At 46.6% G+C, this 21,498-nt stretch overlaps 7 protein-coding genes across 7 annotated transcripts; 2 read left to right on the top strand and 5 right to left on the bottom strand.

Moving 5' to 3' along the window:
* Positions 1–252: 252 nt before the first annotated feature.
* Positions 253–1,790, bottom strand: F4807DRAFT_357330 (uncharacterized protein). The gene has a single exon (XM_047995525.1). The coding sequence runs from the start codon at positions 1,629–1,631 to the stop codon at positions 690–692; it is 942 nt and encodes a 313-aa protein (XP_047848745.1). The 5' UTR covers positions 1,632–1,790; the 3' UTR covers positions 253–689.
* A 2,927-nt stretch (positions 1,791–4,717) lies between these two features.
* On the bottom strand, positions 4,718–7,038 carry F4807DRAFT_357450 (cytochrome P450 4V3). Its single transcript, XM_047995527.1, has 4 exons — positions 6,633–7,038; positions 6,037–6,563; positions 5,063–5,980; positions 4,718–5,003 (listed from the first exon to the last, which is right to left on the bottom strand). Exons 1-4 carry the CDS (start codon positions 6,777–6,779, stop codon positions 4,874–4,876), a joined length of 1,722 nt encoding a protein of 573 aa, XP_047848746.1. The 5' UTR covers positions 6,780–7,038; the 3' UTR covers positions 4,718–4,873.
* Position 7,039: 1 nt separating this feature from the next.
* F4807DRAFT_472416 (uncharacterized protein) lies at positions 7,040–9,036 on the bottom strand (the record flags this gene model as incomplete). Its single annotated transcript, XM_048003013.1, has 7 exons — positions 7,040–7,615; positions 7,682–7,851; positions 7,909–7,994; positions 8,183–8,288; positions 8,348–8,520; positions 8,576–8,833; positions 8,884–9,036. The coding sequence occupies 7 exons, from the start codon at positions 9,034–9,036 to the stop codon at positions 7,572–7,574; spliced, it is 990 nt and encodes a 329-aa protein (XP_047848747.1). The 3' UTR covers positions 7,040–7,571.
* A 1,785-nt stretch (positions 9,037–10,821) lies between these two features.
* On the top strand, positions 10,822–12,722 carry F4807DRAFT_454824 (cytochrome P450; the record flags this gene model as incomplete). The annotated part of the gene is made up of 6 exons (XM_048000635.1): positions 10,822–10,884; positions 10,953–11,103; positions 11,160–11,219; positions 11,273–11,884; positions 11,940–12,259; positions 12,372–12,722. 6 exons carry the CDS (start codon positions 10,822–10,824, stop codon positions 12,720–12,722), a joined length of 1,557 nt encoding a protein of 518 aa, XP_047848748.1.
* Positions 12,723–13,881: 1,159 nt separating this feature from the next.
* Positions 13,882–15,854, top strand: F4807DRAFT_357427 (polysaccharide lyase family 4 protein). Its single transcript, XM_047995526.1, has 4 exons — positions 13,882–14,224; positions 14,278–14,616; positions 14,673–15,664; positions 15,730–15,854. Exons 1-4 carry the CDS (start codon positions 13,975–13,977, stop codon positions 15,757–15,759), a joined length of 1,611 nt encoding a protein of 536 aa, XP_047848749.1. The 5' UTR covers positions 13,882–13,974; the 3' UTR covers positions 15,760–15,854.
* A 252-nt stretch (positions 15,855–16,106) lies between these two features.
* On the bottom strand, positions 16,107–18,005 carry F4807DRAFT_472420 (phosphatase 2C-like domain-containing protein). Its single transcript, XM_048003014.1, has one exon. It carries the CDS (start codon positions 17,702–17,704, stop codon positions 16,235–16,237), a length of 1,470 nt encoding a protein of 489 aa, XP_047848750.1. The 5' UTR covers positions 17,705–18,005; the 3' UTR covers positions 16,107–16,234.
* A 247-nt stretch (positions 18,006–18,252) lies between these two features.
* On the bottom strand, positions 18,253–19,095 carry F4807DRAFT_357663 (uncharacterized protein). Its single transcript, XM_047995528.1, has 3 exons — positions 18,934–19,095; positions 18,753–18,882; positions 18,253–18,691 (listed from the first exon to the last, which is right to left on the bottom strand). Exons 1-3 carry the CDS (start codon positions 19,001–19,003, stop codon positions 18,673–18,675), a joined length of 219 nt encoding a protein of 72 aa, XP_047848751.1. The 5' UTR covers positions 19,004–19,095; the 3' UTR covers positions 18,253–18,672.
* Between the last annotated feature and the right edge of the window lie 2,403 nt (positions 19,096–21,498).

The raw sequence follows: 21,498 nt of genomic DNA on the forward strand, positions 1-21,498 counted from the left end.
AGTTGGCTTTATAATACGTACCTTTTATCATGGGACACGTTTTGTTAGGTACCTACGAAGTACGACGGTGTGCACTAGATGCTTCCATTCCATCCGTGCTGCAAATATCTCATCTCGTTTAACCCCCACGCTCAAACTCATCACACGAAAAGCCTCACGAGACAAAGTGGCGTTACCTTATTGACACACCTAAATCTGAAATCCAGTCCCAAAATGATTTGATAAATATATACCATCGCAATATCCTAAGGCATCACCTATCGATATAGCAATTTAGAATCGAAGGTAGCGAGAGGACACGCTGAGTACGCAGATATGGAATCGCTGAATATTCAAAGACACGCGGGACTATTGTCCAATCTGAAGGGCATTTTTATCTTTGTCCCACCCAACGAATCCAATCCCGCACTCAGCGCGTTGTCCCGCCGTCTATCCCCGCAAGCCAAGCCAACGTTCTAAAAAGATACAAAGGAAAAAAGAGAATCCTCCGGATCCTCTAGTGAACCCCTTTCACCGTGCCTTGCCTTGCCTTGCCTTGTCCGTTCACCCATCTCTAACCCACCACTAATCCTACACGCCTATTATCTATTGTACAGCTTAGGGGTAAGGTATCGCCCACAACAAAGCCTTGTTGGCAGGGGCTTTGTTTGAATACCCAAGTCCTTAAGTAGTAGGTAAGCCAAACCCCCTTAGTTAGCCTCCTGCACCACGCGCGGCATCTCCTGGAGGACCTGGCGCGCGCGGCGGGGCACTTCGGTGACCTCGGGCGGGTGCGGGTGTCCGGTGTGGTGAGGACGCCCGGTGTGGTGGTGAGGGACGCCGCCACTGGGGTGGTGGTGAGGGAAGCCACCGCTGGGGCGCGGGTGGTGGTGCGGGAACCCGGGGATGGTGATCGTGGTGAAGACGCCGCCGCTCGGGTGAGGGTGGTGGTGGTGAGGCCAGTGGTCGCCGTCGCGCTTCTCGTTGCTGATGCTGCTGGGCTCGGCTACGGCGACGCTAGTAGTAGTAGTCGTGGCGGCGCTTGACGAGTGGCTCTTGTGGTGGTGGTGAGACTCGCCAGTCGGGTGGGGGTGGTGATGAGGTTCCCCGGTGGGATGAGGGTGGTGGTGGTGGCTTGTGCCGGTGCCATGGCCCCAAGGAGTGTGGTGCTTCTCGTTGCCCGGGAAGGTGTGAGGGAGGCCGGTGGGCTGCGAGTGGTGACTGGTGTGATGGGTCTTAGTAGAGTGATGGTGGTGGCCGGTAGGCTGAGCATGGCCACTGTGGTGGCTCTTAGTGTGGTGAGGCTTGTGGCTTGAGTGATGGCCGGTGTGGTGGGAGTGGTGTCCCGTGGAATGAGCGTGGCCGGACTTGTGCTCCTCCTCATCTCTCTCCCACAGAGCACTGCTAGAATGGCGAGGGCCTCCGGTGTGGTGGTGATGAGGAAAGCTTCCGGTGTGATGGGGAGGCCAGCTACCGGTGTGGTGCGGGAATCCGCCACTGGGGTGGTGGCTGGGGTGGTGAGGCCAGCCACCGGTAGGGTGAGGCCATCGCGTGTGCGTGACGGGTGTGTGAGAGTGATGCTCGTCCACCGGAGCCGCGGTGACTCCTTGGAAAGAGGCGGCTGCCGCCAACACAGCAACGAATGAACGCATGGTTGATCTGTGTTGTTTTTACGACTGACTATCTTATAGCTTGGATATAATCTCGATGAAAATCGGGTATATCGTCCTTCGGGCGGTTGTCTGCGTCAACAGGGCCGGCTGGAGCTGCTATGGTTAGTGTTGTAGTCGACGGGTTTCCGGATGATGGTGAGAAGAATCCGGACTGGAACGGAGGTCGGGCTCAACTCCCTTTTATGTTTCTTGATCCCTTACCAACACATGTTCAATCGGGTAGGTACCACGACACTAGGGCTCATGGCGTTCTCACCTCTGGCTTGACGGTGGAATCTAGGATCACATGCTGACTTCATGGCTTGTCGATCATCTAATCCCGGAGCACTCCAGATTCGATATAGGCCGTCGTACATAGCCCAGCATCGTTCGTCAAGGTACAACCGAGACGCAACATCTAGCCACTTGGCCACGAGGTTTGACACTAACAGCTACCTATCACGGTTGACAGCATCCGTCGACGTACAATAACAGAGCTAGCTACCCTTGCTCAGGAAGTTAGCTAGGACTGATTCACTCCAGGGACCCTTGGCCTCTGGGAGCGTTGGAATAATAACATTGGGGATCACCTAATCTATAGGTAGGTAAAGATCGACTTGTATCTAATTGCATCTCTGTTTGGGCGTATGTGATATCAGCATTAGTGGATGAAATCAGCAATATTAAAGAAAAATTTAGGTAAAATTGGTTGGCCGTTAACCTGGCTGACGGGATCCTATTAGGCCACTTTGATATCTTGATTCCTTATGATGCGTGGGAGGATTGGGCAGAGCCCCTCGGCGTCGTCAATTGGTCCAGAAGGATTAAGCGAGCGTAGATCGAAAACCGGTGCGGCCGTTTGTTACCTTTTTAGCTTACAAGGGGTGCGTTTAGGTATATAGAGACTGATGTGGGGGCAACAAGAACATTTCACGACAGATTCTGGTAGCTTGACGTGATTCTACCTCCAATCACTGGCCCAGATTTGGGCAAGTTGGACTTGGGTTGGGATTTCGATCGAGGTTGACAATGACGGAAGAAGACGTTGATTAAGAAAACGGTCGTACTTGGGTAGTTTTATCGCGTCTGCATGGCCAATGAGGTGCAACCGTCTAGGCCACATTCTTCTAATTGCTTACCTAGGTCTACAAGGTGTAGAAAGACTTCTCGGTATCAATTCGCATAGGTAGTGCATGCGACGGGCAACATGTTTAGGTATGTGGTACTATTTAAAGATCTGTTGTTTCAAGGCGGTTCTTTTAGTAGAAACGGGTAGCTGACAGGTTTGCAGGTACCTTTCTAGGTAGGTCTGTAATAAATGCATGCCCGCATCCTAGTGGCTAGCTGCCGATCTTGAACATATTCAACGGCCTCATCATTACTTGTACATATGTGTTGACATATGTTGCGATTGAAGCGAGATTGACAAATCATGCTAGAGCGATTAGGCGTTTCATACGATATAACCGAATATAGATTTTAAGGAGGAACAAGAGTGAGGATGGAATATATTATTCTACCCAAAGATTCAAACAGCTATGATGTCAAAACGATGTCGATTATACATACATATTCTCGAAGCCTGCCATAGGAATAGTTTGTTACATAGTACATGCATGGTCCAGTTATAACGTGGCTACGTATGCCGGGACGACGATGGATGGTAGGATGAAGCTGAGCCGACTGAGGTAGGGCCTAAAACAAGCTTTCTCGCACCCTGTCACAATTCCTTGGCGCCTCCTTTTTCTGGAGCAATTCCTCCTCCATACCACTGCATTGAGTAATCCACTGCGAACAGAGGAAAAGCTGACATGAGATGAACTGTGCAACAGCCGCGCAGCAACACACAAACGCCCATTGTGGTCATGTATATGTATGCAAGATCTACAGTTGGGGTGATGCCGTAGCCACAACATCGTTGGATCACGTCAGCCGCTGACGAGCATTTGTACCGATTGAGATTTGGCGCCGCCGATCTTTTTCTCGATAGAGACGAGTACACGGTGTTCACGGTGCTAGAATGTTTCTAATTCTAGCTAAGTAATGATGACTAAAAATCGTACCTGCATGAGATGTCGCCCCTAGTTCGAACCACTTTCTATCTGATCTAGTGAACTTACCTAAACCAGCTCGAATCTAACAACTGAATCGAGATGCGAAAATCTCGAAAACGGCAGATGGTGCGCAGTGCGAAGTAAGAGCATTGACGATCGAGCAACTCGCTGAAGCCGAGACACAAGGCGCGCGATTTGTAGCAGATATAAAGCCACCTGCTTACTTGAGATGGTGTACGGTATACTTGGAAAGACGCGCCAACCAGTAAGCCCCGTACAACCTCAACTTCTAACAACTACTCCGAGTATTCATGAACGCCGACTAGGGATCCCGTCTATTCGCCTGCGGGACTTGCGGATGCGAAGTCAGAATCTTAAACAAAACACCCCACGCGGCATTGATTCTTCAACTTTCCAACATCTTTTGCCGTAAATTGGAGTGGTTTCATGTCCTAGACCACCTGCATTGTATATAGATGTCTTACAATCTATAACCTCGATAGTCTCGAGCTATACTAGTGCTATACTAGGTAGTACGGTTAGTTAGAGCCCCCCTCTGATTTGCCCCTGAGTGTGTTGAGCCTCCAGATCTTGCCGGTGATGTAATAATTGGGGAAACTTAGAAACTAACAGAGCTTCAAAAGAAAACTGTCTCGGTATTTCTAGAATAATATAGGCATGTACTACATCGGTCATGCATTACCAAACCCCCTTTTGCGGTCTAGTGACGAAGTTTTTATCAATTCTTACAACATGCCGACGTTCATGACGCAATGCTTTTCCAAGCATCACATATATAACGCAAGTCTCAATCGATGATCGTATAACATAATCTGAACTACTTGGGTAACTAGATTCGAATACTAACTTTGGCATTATAGTGCTATCACAGAATCATATCTGAGAGAAACAGCATTCTCGACTTAAACGAAAGTTTAAAGGTTCCTCATAGTGATATGCGGTCTTTCATACCTGGAATGCCGCGGTAGGGATGGACATTGTGTTCAAATTTCGATTATTGATCACGTTAGCAGCAGATCGCAACATTGCCTCAAAGCGGGAACACGTAGGTAGACATTACTATATTTTATTTTGGATCAACAACATTCAAGAACTGGATAAATGGGTAGCTGAGAATGAGAAGTATGCTGTTATGTCTATTTCCTACTTACCGGTACATAGCCGTTTTCAGGGGGCCGGCTTATGAGCCCGCAATCTTACATGTACCGGCATACCGTCCTTCGGGTGCACTGTACCGCTTCCGATTTCGTAAAGACGTTCGCCGTTCACAATATGAGTAGGCGTAGCTTTGGAGCCCCTAAGAGATCAGGTCAGCAATCATATTCGCGATTCTTATTGGGTATGGCGTTTCCTTACTGCTTCTCATCCCATTCCGCCCACGCTTCTTCGATGTCGAAAGTTCGCGCTATCAGAACCGAAACCAGTCTAAGCTCGATCATCGCCAACTCCATGCCAATGCAATTCCTTGGGCCCAGGGAGAACGCTGCCCAGGCTTCCTTGGTAGCGACGTACAGCGAATCGCCTTCGACAGCTAGCCAGCGCTCTGGCAAGAACTCGTTTGGCCGTGGCCAGTAATCGGGATTGCGCTGGAGGCCGTGAACGGCGAGCCATGGCCCAAAGCCATCCAAAGGATACGTAGTCGGCAGAGAACCTGGCACGGTGAGGGCGAAACCTGAAACGGTTTTGCTATCACGGACTGTCGCAGCAAGAGGGTATAGTCTTAGTGTCTCCTTGATAACGCCCAAGGTGTACGGCAGGGAGTATAAGAGGTGAGGCGAGGTGGTTAAGATTTCTGCTGCCTTTTCCGGGTCCGGTCCGAGCACAGAATCGTGTTCGGCTCGGACTTTTGCTAGCTTCTCTGGGTGGTCCTGCATCAGTTTTACCATGAAACAGATGGTCGACGAAGTTGTATCGTGGCCCGCGAAAATGAACGCTTTCAAATTCGCTATCAGTCTATCAACGAACACCGCATCGGGCTTCTCTTTAGACACGCTAGGATCGTCTTTATCGACATACTTCATAGCTACGTCCACGATGGTCTTCTTCTGCTGGTTGGTTGAGGCGTCCGATCGTAGCTTGCTCTCTATCTGTGGAAGTAGAACTTTACGCATGTCCTCGTTATTTCGCCTGATGGCGGCATGGTGCCAAGGCATCCTGACGAGGGGTAGCATTCTTGCGACATCTGTTACCATACCCATCATCTTGGTCTGTTTCAACAAAGCAGCTTTGAGAGGGCTGCTAGACTTGCGTGACTGCTCGCGTAACCGTAAATCTCTGCCCAGAGTTAGCATATCGAAGTATTAGGCCAACGATGCCATATTCACACTTACATGGATGCCCTAACAATGACGTCGAATGTTAGGTTGATTGTCTTCTCTTCGAGCTGGAAAACCGGTCCCCAGTTACCGTCCGTACCTGCCAAGTCCTTAAGTCCGTTTACAAACACGAGGGCTTCTTCGATAATTTCTGGTAGCAAAGCCGTTAGGTTCCGTGGACTGAAACTAGGGTTAAACCTTGATCGCCACGTTTTCCAAAGCTGTCCCTCGGAAGAAACCATGTCTAAGTTCCCTGTTAAAGGCATCATGTACTCAGCCATGAGATGATCCTTTGGAAGACTCTTAGATTGTGTGAACTGAGACGCAGCTACGGGATCAAACACCGCTGCTAAGGAGCTGGACAGAGGCCAAAGGTCGAGATAGACCACTGGTGGCACCCTGTCCCGACCGGGAAAGTACTTCCTAGAATTTGCGGCAAGCCAACGATGAAACATGTAGATGTTGACATCTGGAGGGTGAACCGCACGGAAACTAGCCAAGATCGGGAGATGGCCGAACAGCAGGGAATGTGGTAACACCGGCTTATATCAGTTAGTCATGACTACCTAGTCTCAAACATCATGGTCGGAAGTGTGTTGAGTTTCACTCACTATTCCCTGGGCGATTAACGATCTCACTCGGCCCCGTGCAACATATCCTCTATAGAAGAATCGAACCAGGACTATGATCAGCAGAATGAGCAAGCTTCGTAGCAGAAGGGGTCGCACGGCGTCCCCTGTAGTATTGTGTAGCCCCATGATATGGTGGCGCGGCGTATGCGGATGCAATGAAGAGTATTATGGCTCAAATTCACTGAAGTGTGAAATGTCTTGAACTCATGACTATACGCTAGAGAAAGTATTAAGGGAAAAGGGTTAAAGAAACAAGTGATTTATAACATCCCTCATACTGGCCCAAGACGACAGTTCCCACAAATTTGGTAACCACCTATGTTGGCGATAGTCACCGGGTGGAGTAGGCCCATTAAACATCTAGGCATTGAGGTTTCTACATAAGTAAAATATAACCAACCAGCATCAAGCTTTTGTAGGTGTTAGGAGACGAGAGACTGTCGGCGGTATGGTTACGGATCTTGGCAGAGTTGTAATCTCGTGCTAGTTCAAGGCACAGCTGGTCGGTTAGAAGGTGGGAAACCTCTTTTCACCACTTATATGCATACGATATTCATATAGGTTCGCCTTCTCCGCTTCATCGCAGTGCTTATTACTCCTGAATATGCATTAAACATACATAGAATTGCTACTTTCCAATCAACCCAAGACATGAAGCGTAGTTGCGATTCGGATCGAGACCTAGCTAGTCAGAAATCTAAAATTCATGAGAGAAACAGTTAGTAGGATCTAGATATCGGCTGGATAGGTAATAGACAGTTTATTATGCGTCGGGCGATATCCCACCTGCCAAATTTTAGGGATCATCAGAAGGTCTAACCACACAGCGAGACTCGGTGCAAATACGAATACGGTAAGCTGGGCGGCTGCCCGCGGGCAGCCGACGTCCTCAATATGACGTATTTACGTATCAGCCAGCTATTTCTTTGATATCTGGGGATTGCCAGGAATCTCGTGTAGCCCTGAACAGACTGTTAGGTACGTAATGTTCCAAACTGTTGACGCTCGGCGCCAAGTCGAGAACTTACACGAATCGATATCCTCCTTAACAGTCCTATCAACCTTGCATTCATTCTGGTTGGCGATGGATTGTGTGGTCAAAGTAGGGCACGTCACGTAGCATGGAGTATCCATGGTTCTTTGTAGGGCATCACCCTTCCAACCGAAAAGGTAGTCACCATGGGTACCGTAGCCAGTGCTGAAGCTTTTGCGTTAGCGAGACCTTAGGAGCCTATCCGGAAAATGAAGCACTTACTTGTCACCCATACTCCAGACAAAGGGTTGTGATCCATCCTCAGGCCACTCGTTAGGATCATTGAACTGCCGGGTGTCCCAAATTGTCTCGTACATGAGCAAGGGAACGGGGACCCTAGTGTATTAGAACATGCTGTGTTAGTATCTTTAGTTTACTGGGTACCGGCTTCATAGATGTGGTAACAAGGGGTATGAAATGGTTTCACTCACTGCCTTGAAGTTAGCTACTATCTAGATTGCGGACATCGGAGATCGTTCGAAAGCTAAGAACATACCGGATGAGTATCGGGGCATGGGCCCTGCGAGTCGAAGGTCCCGTTGACTGGATACGACATGTGGCTCTTGTGGTCGGGTGTATCAAGGTTTTTGCCATCCCAGCAGCTATGGTACGTTAAATCATCGCTCGGCTATGCAGTTACACTTTCTCATCTTTAACTCACGTTGGGAAGCGTATGTTTGCCATGATGCCTTCCGGACATATCTTGTTTGGGAGGTAATTGGTCTCGGGAAAACGCGTGAGCATGCCTTGGAGGCAGGTATAGGTAACTTGCTTATACTTGGTAGCTTGTTCAGCGCTTCGAGCCGTTGAATCACCTATAAGCATTCGGAATCCCTACATCGATCAGTCCTACTAGTTACGTGTTTTCTTAATGAAACTTTGATCTTACAGGTTTGAACGCCGTAACCTTAGATCTTTGCTGGTAGTCCGACAAGCCGTTCTGCATGTAGTAGACGGTCATACCACCCTCCGCGCCGTCGAAGCCGACGTTAGATCGGATGGGAACTCGCTTGTAAGTACCATTGCGAGCCCTGAAGAAGAGGACGGCGGTCCAGTAGTTCGACGTATCCTCGGTGAACTGGCAAGTTGTGCAGGTAGACTCGCCAGACATATCCTTGGCAGGGTCCATGGTCACATTGAGCGAGTTCTACATTAGTCAGCCCATGTTTCCCTTCCAAACTCCGTGGAACGACTCACGCCACCGATGATCTGGTGTAGGTGAGGGGATGGCGCCATTCCTGGGTTGACTAAGGGGTCGATGCGATCGACCACAAGCTGGGAGCATGAGAACCGAATCAATGCACTCGTAGGCGCCGCTAGAGCCAGCGTGGCGAGTGAAATTGACCTCATCTTGTCTGCTTAAGGTCTGGCCAAGCATCCAGCGACCATTATGGGAGCAAAGAACATAAGGGATAACCCTCGACGCGAGCTACCGCGGACTCAACACCTTTATCTATCCTTTAAGCTATAATTCTGTTAGAATATCAGTCTTACTCCCTTGCCGAAGCACAATAATAGAAAGGCAAAGACTGCGAAAAATCGATCTCAAGAATCTCAGTCTTGGATTACATTTGATGGCCCAATTTAGGCCATGATAGCCCACCCCTCGGCGCTTCTCTGAAAAGGGGGGGAAACGGGCAGTGGTAAGTTGATGTCATTCCAACACAATGACTAACTGCCGGCACGTATTGGCCCTACTCACCAATCTATTCCTCCTGAATACTTCGAACTCGACATTATCCAGAGTGGAGCTAGTCTAATTATAACTCCCTAATAACTCCATGGGGTTAGAAAAACCCGGACCAATCGAGCTAACTGCAAGGGGGCGGCCGGCATATCAGGTCTCAAGCCAACTTCAACCGATATGGTGAAGGAATCGGACAACAGAGTGTAAAGTTGGATAAGCGCTCTACTTTGGCCTGAACTTGTTTCCGCGCCCCCAAGACGGAGGATGAAGTGATAGGTATATCCATTTCAATTCGCAGTTCGCACAATCCTTCTAGAACTCATACTGCTTTAGCCCTCTTTGAGTTTCATCTCAACCGTACCAACAAAGCGAAGGCAATAATATTGTCACGCTCAGGAGGTCAAGGAACAGTATATCAACTTTAAAGATAACTCAGGACGGGACTTCGGCCACGATCATACCGTGTCCTCTGAGCTGCACCCTCTGAGCTGCGCAATTGGTTTCCCATCTTCGGTCTGATCAAATGGGTATTAGCTGCGAAACGGCCTTGTTTCTCATCGTCTCCCATCGTGGATAATCCGTTCAGCTTCGAGTGCTTCAGCTAGGATACTTGAGCGAAGATCTAGCATAAGAAGGTTGTCAACATCAAATCCCTTAGGTAATCATCAGGTTTCGAAACCTGAATGACTTCTTTTAGGGTCGGTATCTCTCCCGGTCGCAAGTACAAAACCGATGACCGGCTTGCCAATCTAGTAGTAAAGAGTTACCTAGCTGTCTCACGATATGATAAAGTAAGTGATTTTTCCACACATTTTCATGAGTGGGTTTAGGTGCTTACGGCGAGGAGTGGGGTGTTCATCACTGTAACATACCACGGACCAGGTCGGATGGTGCACTTTTCCCGCCATAAATTAGTGGCATTAATCGTTCTAGAGAGCTGAAAAGGCGGACTGCAGGTAACACGCCTCCCCAATCTACCCACAAAAAGCCCTATTACAGCCCCTCGATACTCTCTAAAGATTGGTAGATATAGTCAAACAATGGCACTCCGTACATGCTATGCCACCTTTTGAAGTTGCGTTCATCTTTAGCGAAGTAACAATAGACATATGTTGGATCACTGCAGTAACTTCAATTGGTTCGTCGTCTTTCTCATACTCCAACATTGTAAAAAAAAGAATGACCCAAACGAGACGATGTGCACCGTGGACCAATAATGAAAAGCATGCCGCCCTCTATGGAGCCGAGATCTACACCAGGCTTTGTATAACCTGACTGGTCATAACAGTTGGCTTTCGGTCTCCTGCCCCAACGCAAAAGTCGCCCTACATAATTCGCGGGCTGGCAGCGGCGGTGTTTAAAAGTTTTCCCCATATGCTGCCTCGAAAGCTGTCACTCAGCCCCGGACTAAAGCAATACTCCTGGAGAGGTATGACAATCCGCCTAGGATGACTTTACTTAATACATTAATTGACGGTGCGACGTATATTCTTTATGGCTTCATTTCTGTAGTAAGTAATCCTCATAATAACCTTGCAAGGTTTTCATTGAGCACTATTGTTGACTTTTTTTTTCGAAGATCGTCCTTTATGTGAGCTATCAGGTGCTCCTGAATCCCCTGAGGGCTTATCCAGGACCGCTCATAGCTAAACTCACTAATGGCTACGCTGGGTTCTTTGCATATAAACGAGAACTTCACATAGAAATATGGAGAAACCACCAGAAATACGGTTCGTCAGAGTCACCTAAAAAGAATGTTGTTAGGCAGATGGTTGATTTGCGACAGGTCCTGTTGTCCGGATAGGACCAGATAGGCTTGTCTTCAGTTCTGCCACGGCTCTACGAGGTAGCTCCAAAAGCCACATACGCCAGCCATTGGACTTTACTAACTAAGAATAGACATATATCAGAATGAAAGAGTTACGAAGGCTCCTACCTACCTAGTTACACAGTCTAAGCCTGGCGCGTTTAGTATTTGGAACGCATTAGATAGAGATTTGCACCGGCGTAAGCGAAAGCTCGTCGGGCGAACTACTACGGATACCTCCATGCGAGACTTTGAACCCTCTATGGTAGAGCAGGTTGACATATTCATCGAGCAGTTGGCAAACGACAAGCAGCAGCCCACTGACGTGAAAACCCGATGTAGCTACTTGAGCTTCGACATCGTCGGGCTCCTCTCATTTGGGTACAGCTTGCACATGCAGACTGATGAGGAGAACCAACCTCTCATCGAACGGCTTACGCGAACCAACCATCGTATGAATGTGTTCATGCAGATCCCCATGATCCCGCGTTATAAGCTACATCTCTATATCAACTACTTCTTCCGCCAAGAACGAGAGAAGACGGCGCGCCTGATAGAAAAAATGATCCGTAGCCGTATGGCTGAGGATGTCCACGCGAAGCGCGATCTGTACTCGTACGTTGCGGACGCGATCAATGCTAAAGGTGACGACAGTCTTCGGTTTAGCGACCTTTGGTATGAAGCTTTCTTCTTCATAATAGCAGGTATGCCAGCAAGCTCACGCTTCCTTCAAGACTAGGCACTGAGATGTTCGTATAGGAGGCGATACGAGCGCCACGGCGCTTAGTGCAACGTTTTTCTACCTGTCGCGGAACCCCAGGTGCTACGAGAAGCTTGCCACGGAAATACGGACGACATTCCGGAGCGGGGAGCAGATCTGCGGAAGCAAGCTCGCGGGTTGCCAGTACTTGCGGGCGTGCATCGATGAATCTCTCAGGATGTCTCCGCCGTCGCCCGGTACACTTTGGAGAAACTTGGCACCGGAGGAGGAGGGTGGCAAGCCTTTCATAGTTGATGGTTATGTCATCCCGAAAGGGACGAAGGTCGGCGTCAATACTTATTCGCTACATCACAATGAGGTTAGCGCTTTCTTATCTGTTAACCCGGTCGTACTTGATCGAGGAGCCTGCCATCCGTTCGAATGAGGTGATTTCCTGCGTTTGTTGTGATCACTGACATGCATGAAATTAGAAATACTTTCCGGACCCCTTCATATACAACCCAGAGCGTTGGTTGATGAGGGGTGATTCGGACGAGTCAGCTACTGCGAGGAAGGCGATGCACGACGCCTTTGCCGTCTTCTCTACTGGCTCGCGGGGCTGCGCCGGGAAACCTACTGCTTACTTAGAGATCAGCTTAACCCTTGCTAAGACTATATGGTACTTCGACTTCGAGACTGCACCTGGTACTCTCGGCGACGTCGGGATAGGTCAAAAAGGAGAGTTCCGTTTATACGATATCTTCACGTCGACCCACGATGGTCCATACTTGGTCTTCAAGCCCCGCGAGACGTTCGCGAAAGACTTCGGCAGTACTATGTAGCGCCTAGGAGTTAGAGCTGGTGAGCTTGCTGGGGATGCGCACTAATCTAGCGCCCGAGGTTTCGAAAACGACATGCCACGACCGTCGTGCTGGACGAATCTAGGAGATTTTAAATGATAGGCGATTACTAGTAGGGGTTGAGGAATATAGGGATTATGCATGGGTAATTTATGTAATGCTAACCCAGGCCTACTGTCCTAGTCCTATTTACACGTGCAGTCGAACTCCTGATCGTATTTGAAGAGCCCCGGCGGATATCGATGTGAAAACCCCCACGAATCAAGAAATCGGGACTTTGTATCAAAAAAGCGGAGTTACAGGGGCAATGTGGGCTAGCTAAGGACGGAGACTATGACTTTGTAGCCTACTAACTAACAACATCGATCCAAGATCAGGAGACGGCGGAGGCTGTGAATGTAATCCTCCTAGCTTCGGGGCTCGGCCCGGATCTGCGATAGCTGATTTGAATACCGGCCGTCAGACGATACCCGTGCCTTATCCCAATTCAACCATACGATATCCTCCCGGTGGATTATCAACACACGTACTTGTGTCTTCCGATTCCTCATCGTCCCTACAGGATCTCGCATTAAATATTGTTTACTTGACGTCTCTTAATAGGTAGGTGCCTACTTAAACATATTTCTCTCATACACTGTATATTAATGACACCTTCGAGATCTAGAAGCTCATAAGGCTTAAAACCCCAAAATGGTAGTGTTCACGCGGGACCCACAAAAGTCCGCCCACAGGAGGAGTAAAAGCGACGCTATCGTGAGTGGTGGAAAATACACAGGTAGGTACCTAGGTATGGTATGGCATGGAGTTGCATTTACAACTCACTTTCCGCTGAATGGATGGGGTTACTGCGTACGTAACGAGCTGGAAAATCCACCGGACGGATTTGCATCAACAGTACCACTTACTTTGGCCGAACTACGTAACTTGTTACGAAGCTACGTATGGAGGAAATTGGATGAGCTTGTCAAAGGGGCTCGGTTTCACGATGGAGTCCCATCTAATTGGGTAGCTTTTTCTTGGCTCCCCAATAATACCTCCAAATAACCCCTGGGATCGCCTGCAGGGTTTCAAGGATTCACGTTCGCCATAATTCTTTGCCGAGTCTCTCTGAGGTGTAGACATGGGTCAGATCAGATCTATATTAATCGTCTAGATCGTCGCCAACCGTCAAGATGAGACGAAGGGTAGCCAAGGCTGTCAGTGCATCATATTGCATGTTCATTCGTTAAAAATGCCTTCCTTCAAACGTCTTGCGGCTCTTTCGGCCTGCATTGCGCCCGCTCTGGGTATCACCGTGACTACGTCCACCAGCTCCTACACCGTCGACACCGCGGCTTCGTATGGCTTCAAGGTGGCCATCAGCCGCTCGACTTGCGACATCACGTCGTTGAACTTCTACGGCACCGAGTATCAGTACAGCAGTACCTACAGTCACATTGCTTCTGGTCTAGGTTCCGCAACCGTCTCTTACACCACCAGTGGTAAGTAATTATGAAGCAGCCTATCTGAGTTCTTACTAACAGATGACTGGTAGGCGACTACGTGATCGTTAAGTGCGTAGCTGATAATGATGACTTTGATCTAACCCATTACATGGTCTTCAAAGACCAGTCGAGCGCAATCTACATGGGCACATACACTGTCTCCGAGCCTTCTATAGGAGAGCTGCGCTACATCTTCCGTCTCACCGGTCTTACTGAAGCATACCCCAACGGCAATGTGTCGTACACGGCCGGCGGCACCGCCATCGAAGCCACGGATGTCTACGAGGTTGACGGCCAAACGCGCAGCAAGTTCTACTCTTCGGACCGCTTTATCGACGACAGCGTATACTGCGCAACAACCACGGACGCCTCAATCCACGCATGCTGGCGTATGTGATTGCCAATCCCCCCTCCCCTATTTTAACCCACTAACCTCCCATCACAGTCCGCCCCAACAACCAAGCAACGGAGAAGAGCTCCGGCGGTCCATTTTTCCGGGACATCGACCTGAACTACGGCGGATCGTACCACTCGGTGACGTACTACATGAACTCGAACCACGCGCAGACCGAGAGCTACCGCCAGGGCTTCCACGGGCCCTACGTCTTCAGCATGTCCCGCAGCGGCGTGCCGAAGGCGTCCGACTACGACGTCTCCTTCTTCGACAACCTGGGCCTGACAGGGTACACGGGGGCCTCGGGCCGCGGGTACGTCAAGGGCACGGCGTCGGGCACGTCCAGCTCCTTCCCCATCGTCCTGCACTGGTACAACGCCGACTACCAGGGCTGGGCGTACGCCTCGTCGAGCGGCGCCTTCACGTCGCCCGCGCTCGTGGCGGGCACGTACACGCAGGTGCTGTACCAGGACGAGTTCGCCGCGGCGACGACGACGGTCAGCGTGACCGCGGCCGCGACGGCAACCGCGAACATCGCCGCCACCGCCGCCGCCATAGTCGGCAAGCGCACGACCGTGTTCCAGCTCGGCGACTACGACGGCCAGCCGACCGGGTTCCTGAACGCGGATAAGCAGCTGCGGATGCACCCGTCCGACACCCGGATGTCGGCGTGGAACCCGGGCAGCGTGGCGTCGACGGCCGCGGCGTCGTTCCCGATGGCCATCTTCACCGACGTGAATAACGGCCAGAAGATCACGTTCACGCTTTCGAGCGCTATTACTAGCGCGGCTACCCTGCGCATCGCTACCACCCTGGCGTATGCGGGGGGGCGGCCGCAGGCTACAGTTAATAGCTACACGTGTGCGGCGCCGGCGGCGCCGACGGCCATTGATAGTCGGGGTGTTACGAGGGGCGCGTATAGAGGCCGTGGGGACGTGTATACGTGCACGATACCGAGTGGGACGTTGGTTAGTGGGAGTAACACTGTTACGATCAATGTGATTTCGGGAAGCAGTGGATCCGATTACCTGAGTCCCAATGTCGTAAGTACCTACATCCTAACTGTTAAATTGCTGTTTAGGGGCTTGTACTAACTCTGTGATCCTAGATCCTCGATGCCATAGAGCTTTACTATTAAGTTGGTTGACGAGATGCCTGTTTCCAGGATAGGTCATTGCTTGGTGTAGGTTATGACGATTAAGAAATAGGGGGTCTACGGGTGGATGCCAACGCCACTGCAACTTTCGAAAACTCATAGTTCTTGTTCATAGTTCTTACATACACAGACTGATACCCAGCTTTTCCAGCATGTCATCAACTGTTTTTCCTATCGTGATAGGTACCTTCCTTCGTGTTGGCCCTGTTGGCTAACATCGAAAATCAGGCGTTGATGAATGACTCCACCATTTCTCCCTAGACTCAAGCCAGGCTTCACATCTGTTTCGATCCCTAAACGATTCCCGTCAAAGTGAAGCTATGCCATCAATTTCCTATTTCCATTGAGGATAGACGAATTCATCCTCATCGATATCAATTCCTTCCTCTTCTGCGAAGGCGCAGAAGATGTTAGTGTTAGGCCGTATCGATACCATCGAGGTCAAGACGTCGTTGCTTTACTTTGTCTCTTTACTGAGGCCAGGTTGGTTGAACAAAACCACCTGTACGGTTATGTCGTCTCGTGCGGATAGGGAAAAGGGGGCGGTGAGCGCAAGTCGGCCTGCTAATAACTCATGATGGTTACCGCCAAGAGCGTTACGCACTAGATGCACGGCAGCATTTTCATCTTGGACCGTTCTTCTCTCCTCCACGAACTCCCATTTCATCTTCCCACCCAAGAACTGACTAAAGTCGAAGGGTTCATACGTTGGTTTAGGACTGCCTTGCGGCTTGCCTCGCGATTCTATCCACTTGCTGACCAGATCAACGGCCTGTTGATCAGTGACGAACTTCCAGAAACCGTCCGACGCCATGATTAGGAATGAAGGGATGTCAGGGTCGATCTTGAAGCTTGCCACATTTGGTACAGCTGTTAGATACGGGGGTGTTTGGAGGTTGTACCCAAGGAGCAGTGGAGCGCCGAATCTTTTGCTTAGATCCTTCTGTAGCTCTTGAGGCAACTTCCATGGCGCATCGCCAAATGCTCGCGTGACCCCTATTCCCAGTACGAGTCCATCTTTGACTACATCGCCTTCATCAGGATGCTGCTTGTTAATCCTCTCAGCCTCTTTCGGATTCCAACCAGTATGATCTGCTGACAGGGCCATCGTAACCCATCTTCCGTCTTGAGCCTTCTGCGCCATCACTGCTCTTGAGTTGCCAGTGCCGGCCACGTGCAAAATGCGGGCAACAGGGTCATATAGGGATAGCAAAGCGCTTGAGCCAGTGTAAGCGGGGATCATCTTCTTCACTTTATCCTGAAATGGCTCCTTGCTTTCGGAGATGCCTGTCGCCGCGTTCATCATTGCATCATCAGTTTTCTTGAACGCCTCTTTGATAGCACGTTGTACTACTTTCCACATAGACTCTTTCTTCGATTCTGCCTTGACTTGGCCCAACTTATGTCTCACGATAGGGAGAAGCTGTTTCTCTAGTAAATACGCTGTCTGCCAACCCGAATGCCCGTCGAAGATAGCCCAGGCCATCCACTGACTGCCGTCGTCCCACGGCGAAGGGAATTGGCCATGGATGAAGCGGTCCTCGCAAGGGCTATTGGAAGCCAACTGAGCACCATCGTATCGATCGACGCCGGTGACATCCTTAACGAGGAAATTATACGCGTATCGCGTTAAGATGCGTGTGACGTCTTCTTGAGAAAGGCGTTGTCCAAAGGTCAACTTTTTAGCTGGAACACTCTCGAAACGTGGAACCGGTAATTCATCGTTAGCGCGGGTGGGTTTGGATGCTAACCACCAAAGGCCGGGTGCGCCGAGAACACCAGCAACCAGAGTGTACTTCGTTGCCTTCTTAAGAATTGTAGCCGAGGGCGCGCGGTTTGTGGAATAGAGGCTTTTGGCTGGTGTCTGTAGGATTGGTTTTGTCGCCACGCGTCCAAGACGCGCTTGGGGTACTCGCGATCGCAGCATAGTCACCAAAGGAGGTAGATTTGATCAGGGGGAGAAAATCAAGTTGTGAAGGGGAATGAATAACCTCTTCTTCTTCAGTGCGGGCAGAATCAGAGGTTCGGAAATGATGGCGGGGAGGATTTTTAAAGAATTAGAGGGAAAGAATCAACCTACGAGACATATTTCGACTAGAGGTGGATAAGTACAGAAGTTCCAAATCAAAAAACACAACAAGGTCAGTTCTTGTACAGGCCTAGAGGGTCTATTTCATAGGTCTCCATTCTCCATCGTCGATTCGCTGTGTGTAGTAGGTATTCAGAGCGTTTATCTATGGTTACACAATTCTACCCCTTTTTATACGATCTACTAGGTACGTTGAAGAAACAAAGCAGCCTTATTCCAGCACGTCAGATGAATTTATGCGTACCACGTAGTTTACTAACGAGTAGTAGAGGTGAATCCATTCATCTATATTAACCCAGGAATTAATTCATTAGTTCCATTGTGCTTCTATCAGGTCGGTCACTGATAGCACAGGGGGGCGGGCGCCTCTGGACATCGATAGTAAACATTCAAAGACGATGCCTAGCCTAAATCATCACAATACCGATGAATCTTAACATAATAACATCAAATCCTTACTATTGAAGACACAAGAATTAGTCATCAATAAACCCCAACGACCACATCGTGTCGCTAATATAACACCGACGACAGCATATATTTCATTGTCAGCAGCCTGCCCCCTCTGGGATCAACCCTTGGTCATGGATGTCTAAGCCAGGAAGTTTAGCAATATGATTGTTATACCTTACAAGTAACTATCCATCCTAGATCCGTACCTGTCACTGTAATCTCTACCTGTCCTTGAATTCCCTACATAATTGCCTCCAATAGAAAGATAACTAATTAATTTCCAAGGGTTTATGAACCTTGATCGTACAACCAGATCAGACATATCCAGACATTACCATTCGAACACCCAAAAATTAAGGGCAAACGCATTCCCTAGTGATAGGTCAGCCTCGGTAATTTTTCAAGGTAGGGTAAATCTTTTCCAGAGACTCACTTTAGAGACCTTAGAAATTGAACGCAGGTGGGATTGGTACATGCGTCAAGGTGGCAGTCGGAATCCTGGTTGCAAAAGGGGGTTTGGTCTCGTCCCTCCAGACCATTGGCTATAGAGTCGGCTGCTCGTGCTATACGCATGTATTAGTTAACCAAATATATATCAAATTCGAATCGCGTACCTATAAGCCCAGCCTGGACACCTGTCAAGCAGATGCTGAGGAGCGAAACCAGAACGGTCGAGGCCTTCATTTTGAGCGAAGTTGTCGATGTTATAGTGAAGCGCGGCTTTAGTGAAATCAAATCTTAGATAGGTATTGAAATGATATGATTTTCTGCTGCTTTGATGCAGCAAGAATCTCAATTGAGAAGCCGGTCGCTCGTTTATATAGAACAGAATTCGCAGTGACGAGCAGTGGTTCCCATTACTCGGAACAGCAATCGATCACAAAGTTGCCTAAGACGGCAATTGAGCAGCAATTTCCCAAAAAAGCATGACCTTATTTTTGAAATGTATTCGTAAACATAGAGAATTGTCCACCGAATACGATGGGGAACAGCTGAAAGCGTTCAGGATGACGCCAGCACCAACGGCCCTCAAAGCGGTATCATCGAACAAATTAACTAGTCAAGACAACGATTATCCAACATCTACTAGGTAGTCAGTATCAATATAAATTCAGTCATATGGTAACTTCCAAAACATGTCTAGAAAGCATACACTTACATCATATGCCGACATTCTTACCTATTCAATCTTACTACGCTAAAGTAGGCATCAATCAACATTCGGAAAAATAAATATCTGATGAATCAAGCTGTCATATGTTCCTAATCCAAAGTGTTGTCCATATACAAGACCAATTGCTCGCATCATCTCAACCATTCAGGGTCTTATTCTGTCACTCGCATTCGCGTACAGAGCCACACGTGCACCGAATAGTTAGAACGCTCTCTCCCGTACCAGAGACCCTATCTGCAATATTTGATAGGATGATTTAGCGAGAATTATGGATGGCGGAAGGAAATTTATTAGTGGACTGCTTAGATCGCAAGAACGAGCCCCTTTTTGGTCCATCAACCAATTTGCGGGGAATATGGGGGCCTAGGTGTTCTATATTTAAACTCCGGTTCAATCTTAAAATAAGCTTAACTTACTGGCTTATAGTAAAGCTTAGAATGATAAACTTGAGCTTTACCTTCATATCACTGAAGCCAGGAGCCGTCGATCGAGCTTGAAGGATTTATTACTACCGTATATTCCACGGCAGGTCTTTAGTAAGCTTAAGAATACCCCTGCCGAGGGAGGGATCTTTGGCAAACCGGCCATGGTTCTTAAATGAGTAGGTACTTAATTGAATTGAACTAAGCTTGTACGCAGCCCATCTCACTCTTGGTTGCCGTTTAAAGATCTTGTGGGCTTTAATGGATAAGCATATTTCAGGAGATAAACTTATCTCAGTTAGCTCAGACTAAAATAATTGGCTGTACCCGCCACAATGTGGCGATATGGTCCGTGCCATTGTAGCTGTGGGGCACGGGCGCGGTGCGTAAATTATTTTAGTTTAAATATTTTTAATTTAAAATTAAGTTATATATTATTTTTATTTATATAAATAATTATTATATTTAATTTAAAATAATTTTTTATTTAATAATAATATATATAATAAATTTAATTTTATAATTTAAAATTAAATAAATGGTTTTTTAAATTTTTTATTATATTAAATTATTTTTAAAATAAATTTTTATTAAATACGAAGTTTTAACGTAAAAAAAGTTATATATTATTTTTATTATTATTTAAAAATGGTTTATTTTTTTACGATAATATTATAATTAACGGTTATATAAATTTAAAATTAAATAATTTAATAAAATTTTAATAATTTTATATTTAAAATTATTTATATATTTAATATTTTAAATAATTATTATATAAAAGTTTTACCGAAATTTATTTATTAAAATTTATTTAATAAAATTAAAACTTAAATTAAAATTAATATTAACGTAATTAAAAATAAATTAATAATTATTATTTATATAAAAAATATTATTTATTTAAATAATAATTTTTTAAATTACGTATTTAAATAATTATTAAATAAACGTGTTTTAAATTTTAAAAAAATTTAAATATACCGTTATTTAAATTTATTAACTTTATAATATATTTAAATAATTAAACCGTTATAAAATTAATAAATTTAAATAACGATATATTTAAATTTTTTTAAAATTTAAAACGCGGTTTATTTAATAATTATTTAAATTTATAATTTAAAAACAAAAAATAAAAATTTATTAAATTATAATATATAAAGGAAAAAATAATTAAAATGTTTTAAATTAAAGTTCCCATTTTTATGTTTTTTTAAATAAATATATTTAATTAATTAAAAATTAATATAATTAAAAAAGTATAAAATAAAAACGGGGCTTTAATTTAAATTTATTAAAATAAAAATAAACATTAATTATAATAAAAGGAATAAATTTAAAATATAAATTTAATTTATATAATAATTTTTTAAAGGTTTTAAGTTTTTAATTTTTTTTTTTTTTTTAAAAAAAATTATTTTAATTATTTAAATTTAATTTATTATATTTAAAATTTAAATTTTAACGTTTTAAACGTTTATAAATATTTTATTAATTAATTTTATATATATATAATAATTTAATAATTATTTTTAATAATTAATAAATTAATTATTTTAATTTAATAATTTTATATTTTA

The sequence above is a fragment of the Annulohypoxylon truncatum genome (assembly GCF_022578515.1).
Source record: "Annulohypoxylon truncatum strain CBS 140777 unplaced genomic scaffold F4807scaffold_63, whole genome shotgun sequence".
NCBI lineage: Eukaryota > Fungi > Ascomycota > Sordariomycetes > Xylariales > Hypoxylaceae > Annulohypoxylon > Annulohypoxylon truncatum.

What these genes read in the sequence shown, in the direction of transcription:
- F4807DRAFT_357450 (XM_047995527.1), bottom strand. Translation starts at nt 6,779, where the DNA reads ATGGGGCTACACAATACTACAGGGGACGCCGTGCGACCCCTTCTGCTA. An exon ending in GTCATTGTTAGGGCATCCAT is followed by an intron (nt 5,981 to 6,036) that starts GTAAGTGTGAAT and finishes AACTCTGGGCAG; the next exon opens with AGATTTACGGTTACGCGAGC. An exon ending in GCGGAATGGGATGAGAAGCA is followed by an intron (nt 5,004 to 5,062) that starts GTAAGGAAACGC and finishes CTGATCTCTTAG; the next exon opens with GGGCTCCAAAGCTACGCCTA.
- F4807DRAFT_357427 (XM_047995526.1), top strand. Translation starts at nt 13,975, where the DNA reads ATGCCTTCCTTCAAACGTCTTGCGGCTCTTTCGGCCTGCATTGCGCCC. An exon ending in CGTCTCTTACACCACCAGTG is followed by an intron (nt 14,225 to 14,277) that starts GTAAGTAATTAT and finishes GATGACTGGTAG; the next exon opens with GCGACTACGTGATCGTTAAG. An exon ending in ATTACCTGAGTCCCAATGTC is followed by an intron (nt 15,665 to 15,729) that starts GTAAGTACCTAC and finishes CTGTGATCCTAG; the next exon opens with ATCCTCGATGCCATAGAGCT.
- F4807DRAFT_357663 (XM_047995528.1), bottom strand. Translation starts at nt 19,003, where the DNA reads ATGAAGGCCTCGACCGTTCTGGTTTCGCTCCTCAGCATCTGCTTGACA. An exon ending in TGTCCAGGCTGGGCTTATAG is followed by an intron (nt 18,883 to 18,933) that starts GTACGCGATTCG and finishes ACATGCGTATAG; the next exon opens with CACGAGCAGCCGACTCTATA.
- F4807DRAFT_357330 (XM_047995525.1), bottom strand. Translation starts at nt 1,631, where the DNA reads ATGCGTTCATTCGTTGCTGTGTTGGCGGCAGCCGCCTCTTTCCAAGGA.
- F4807DRAFT_472420 (XM_048003014.1), bottom strand. Translation starts at nt 17,704, where the DNA reads ATGCTGCGATCGCGAGTACCCCAAGCGCGTCTTGGACGCGTGGCGACA.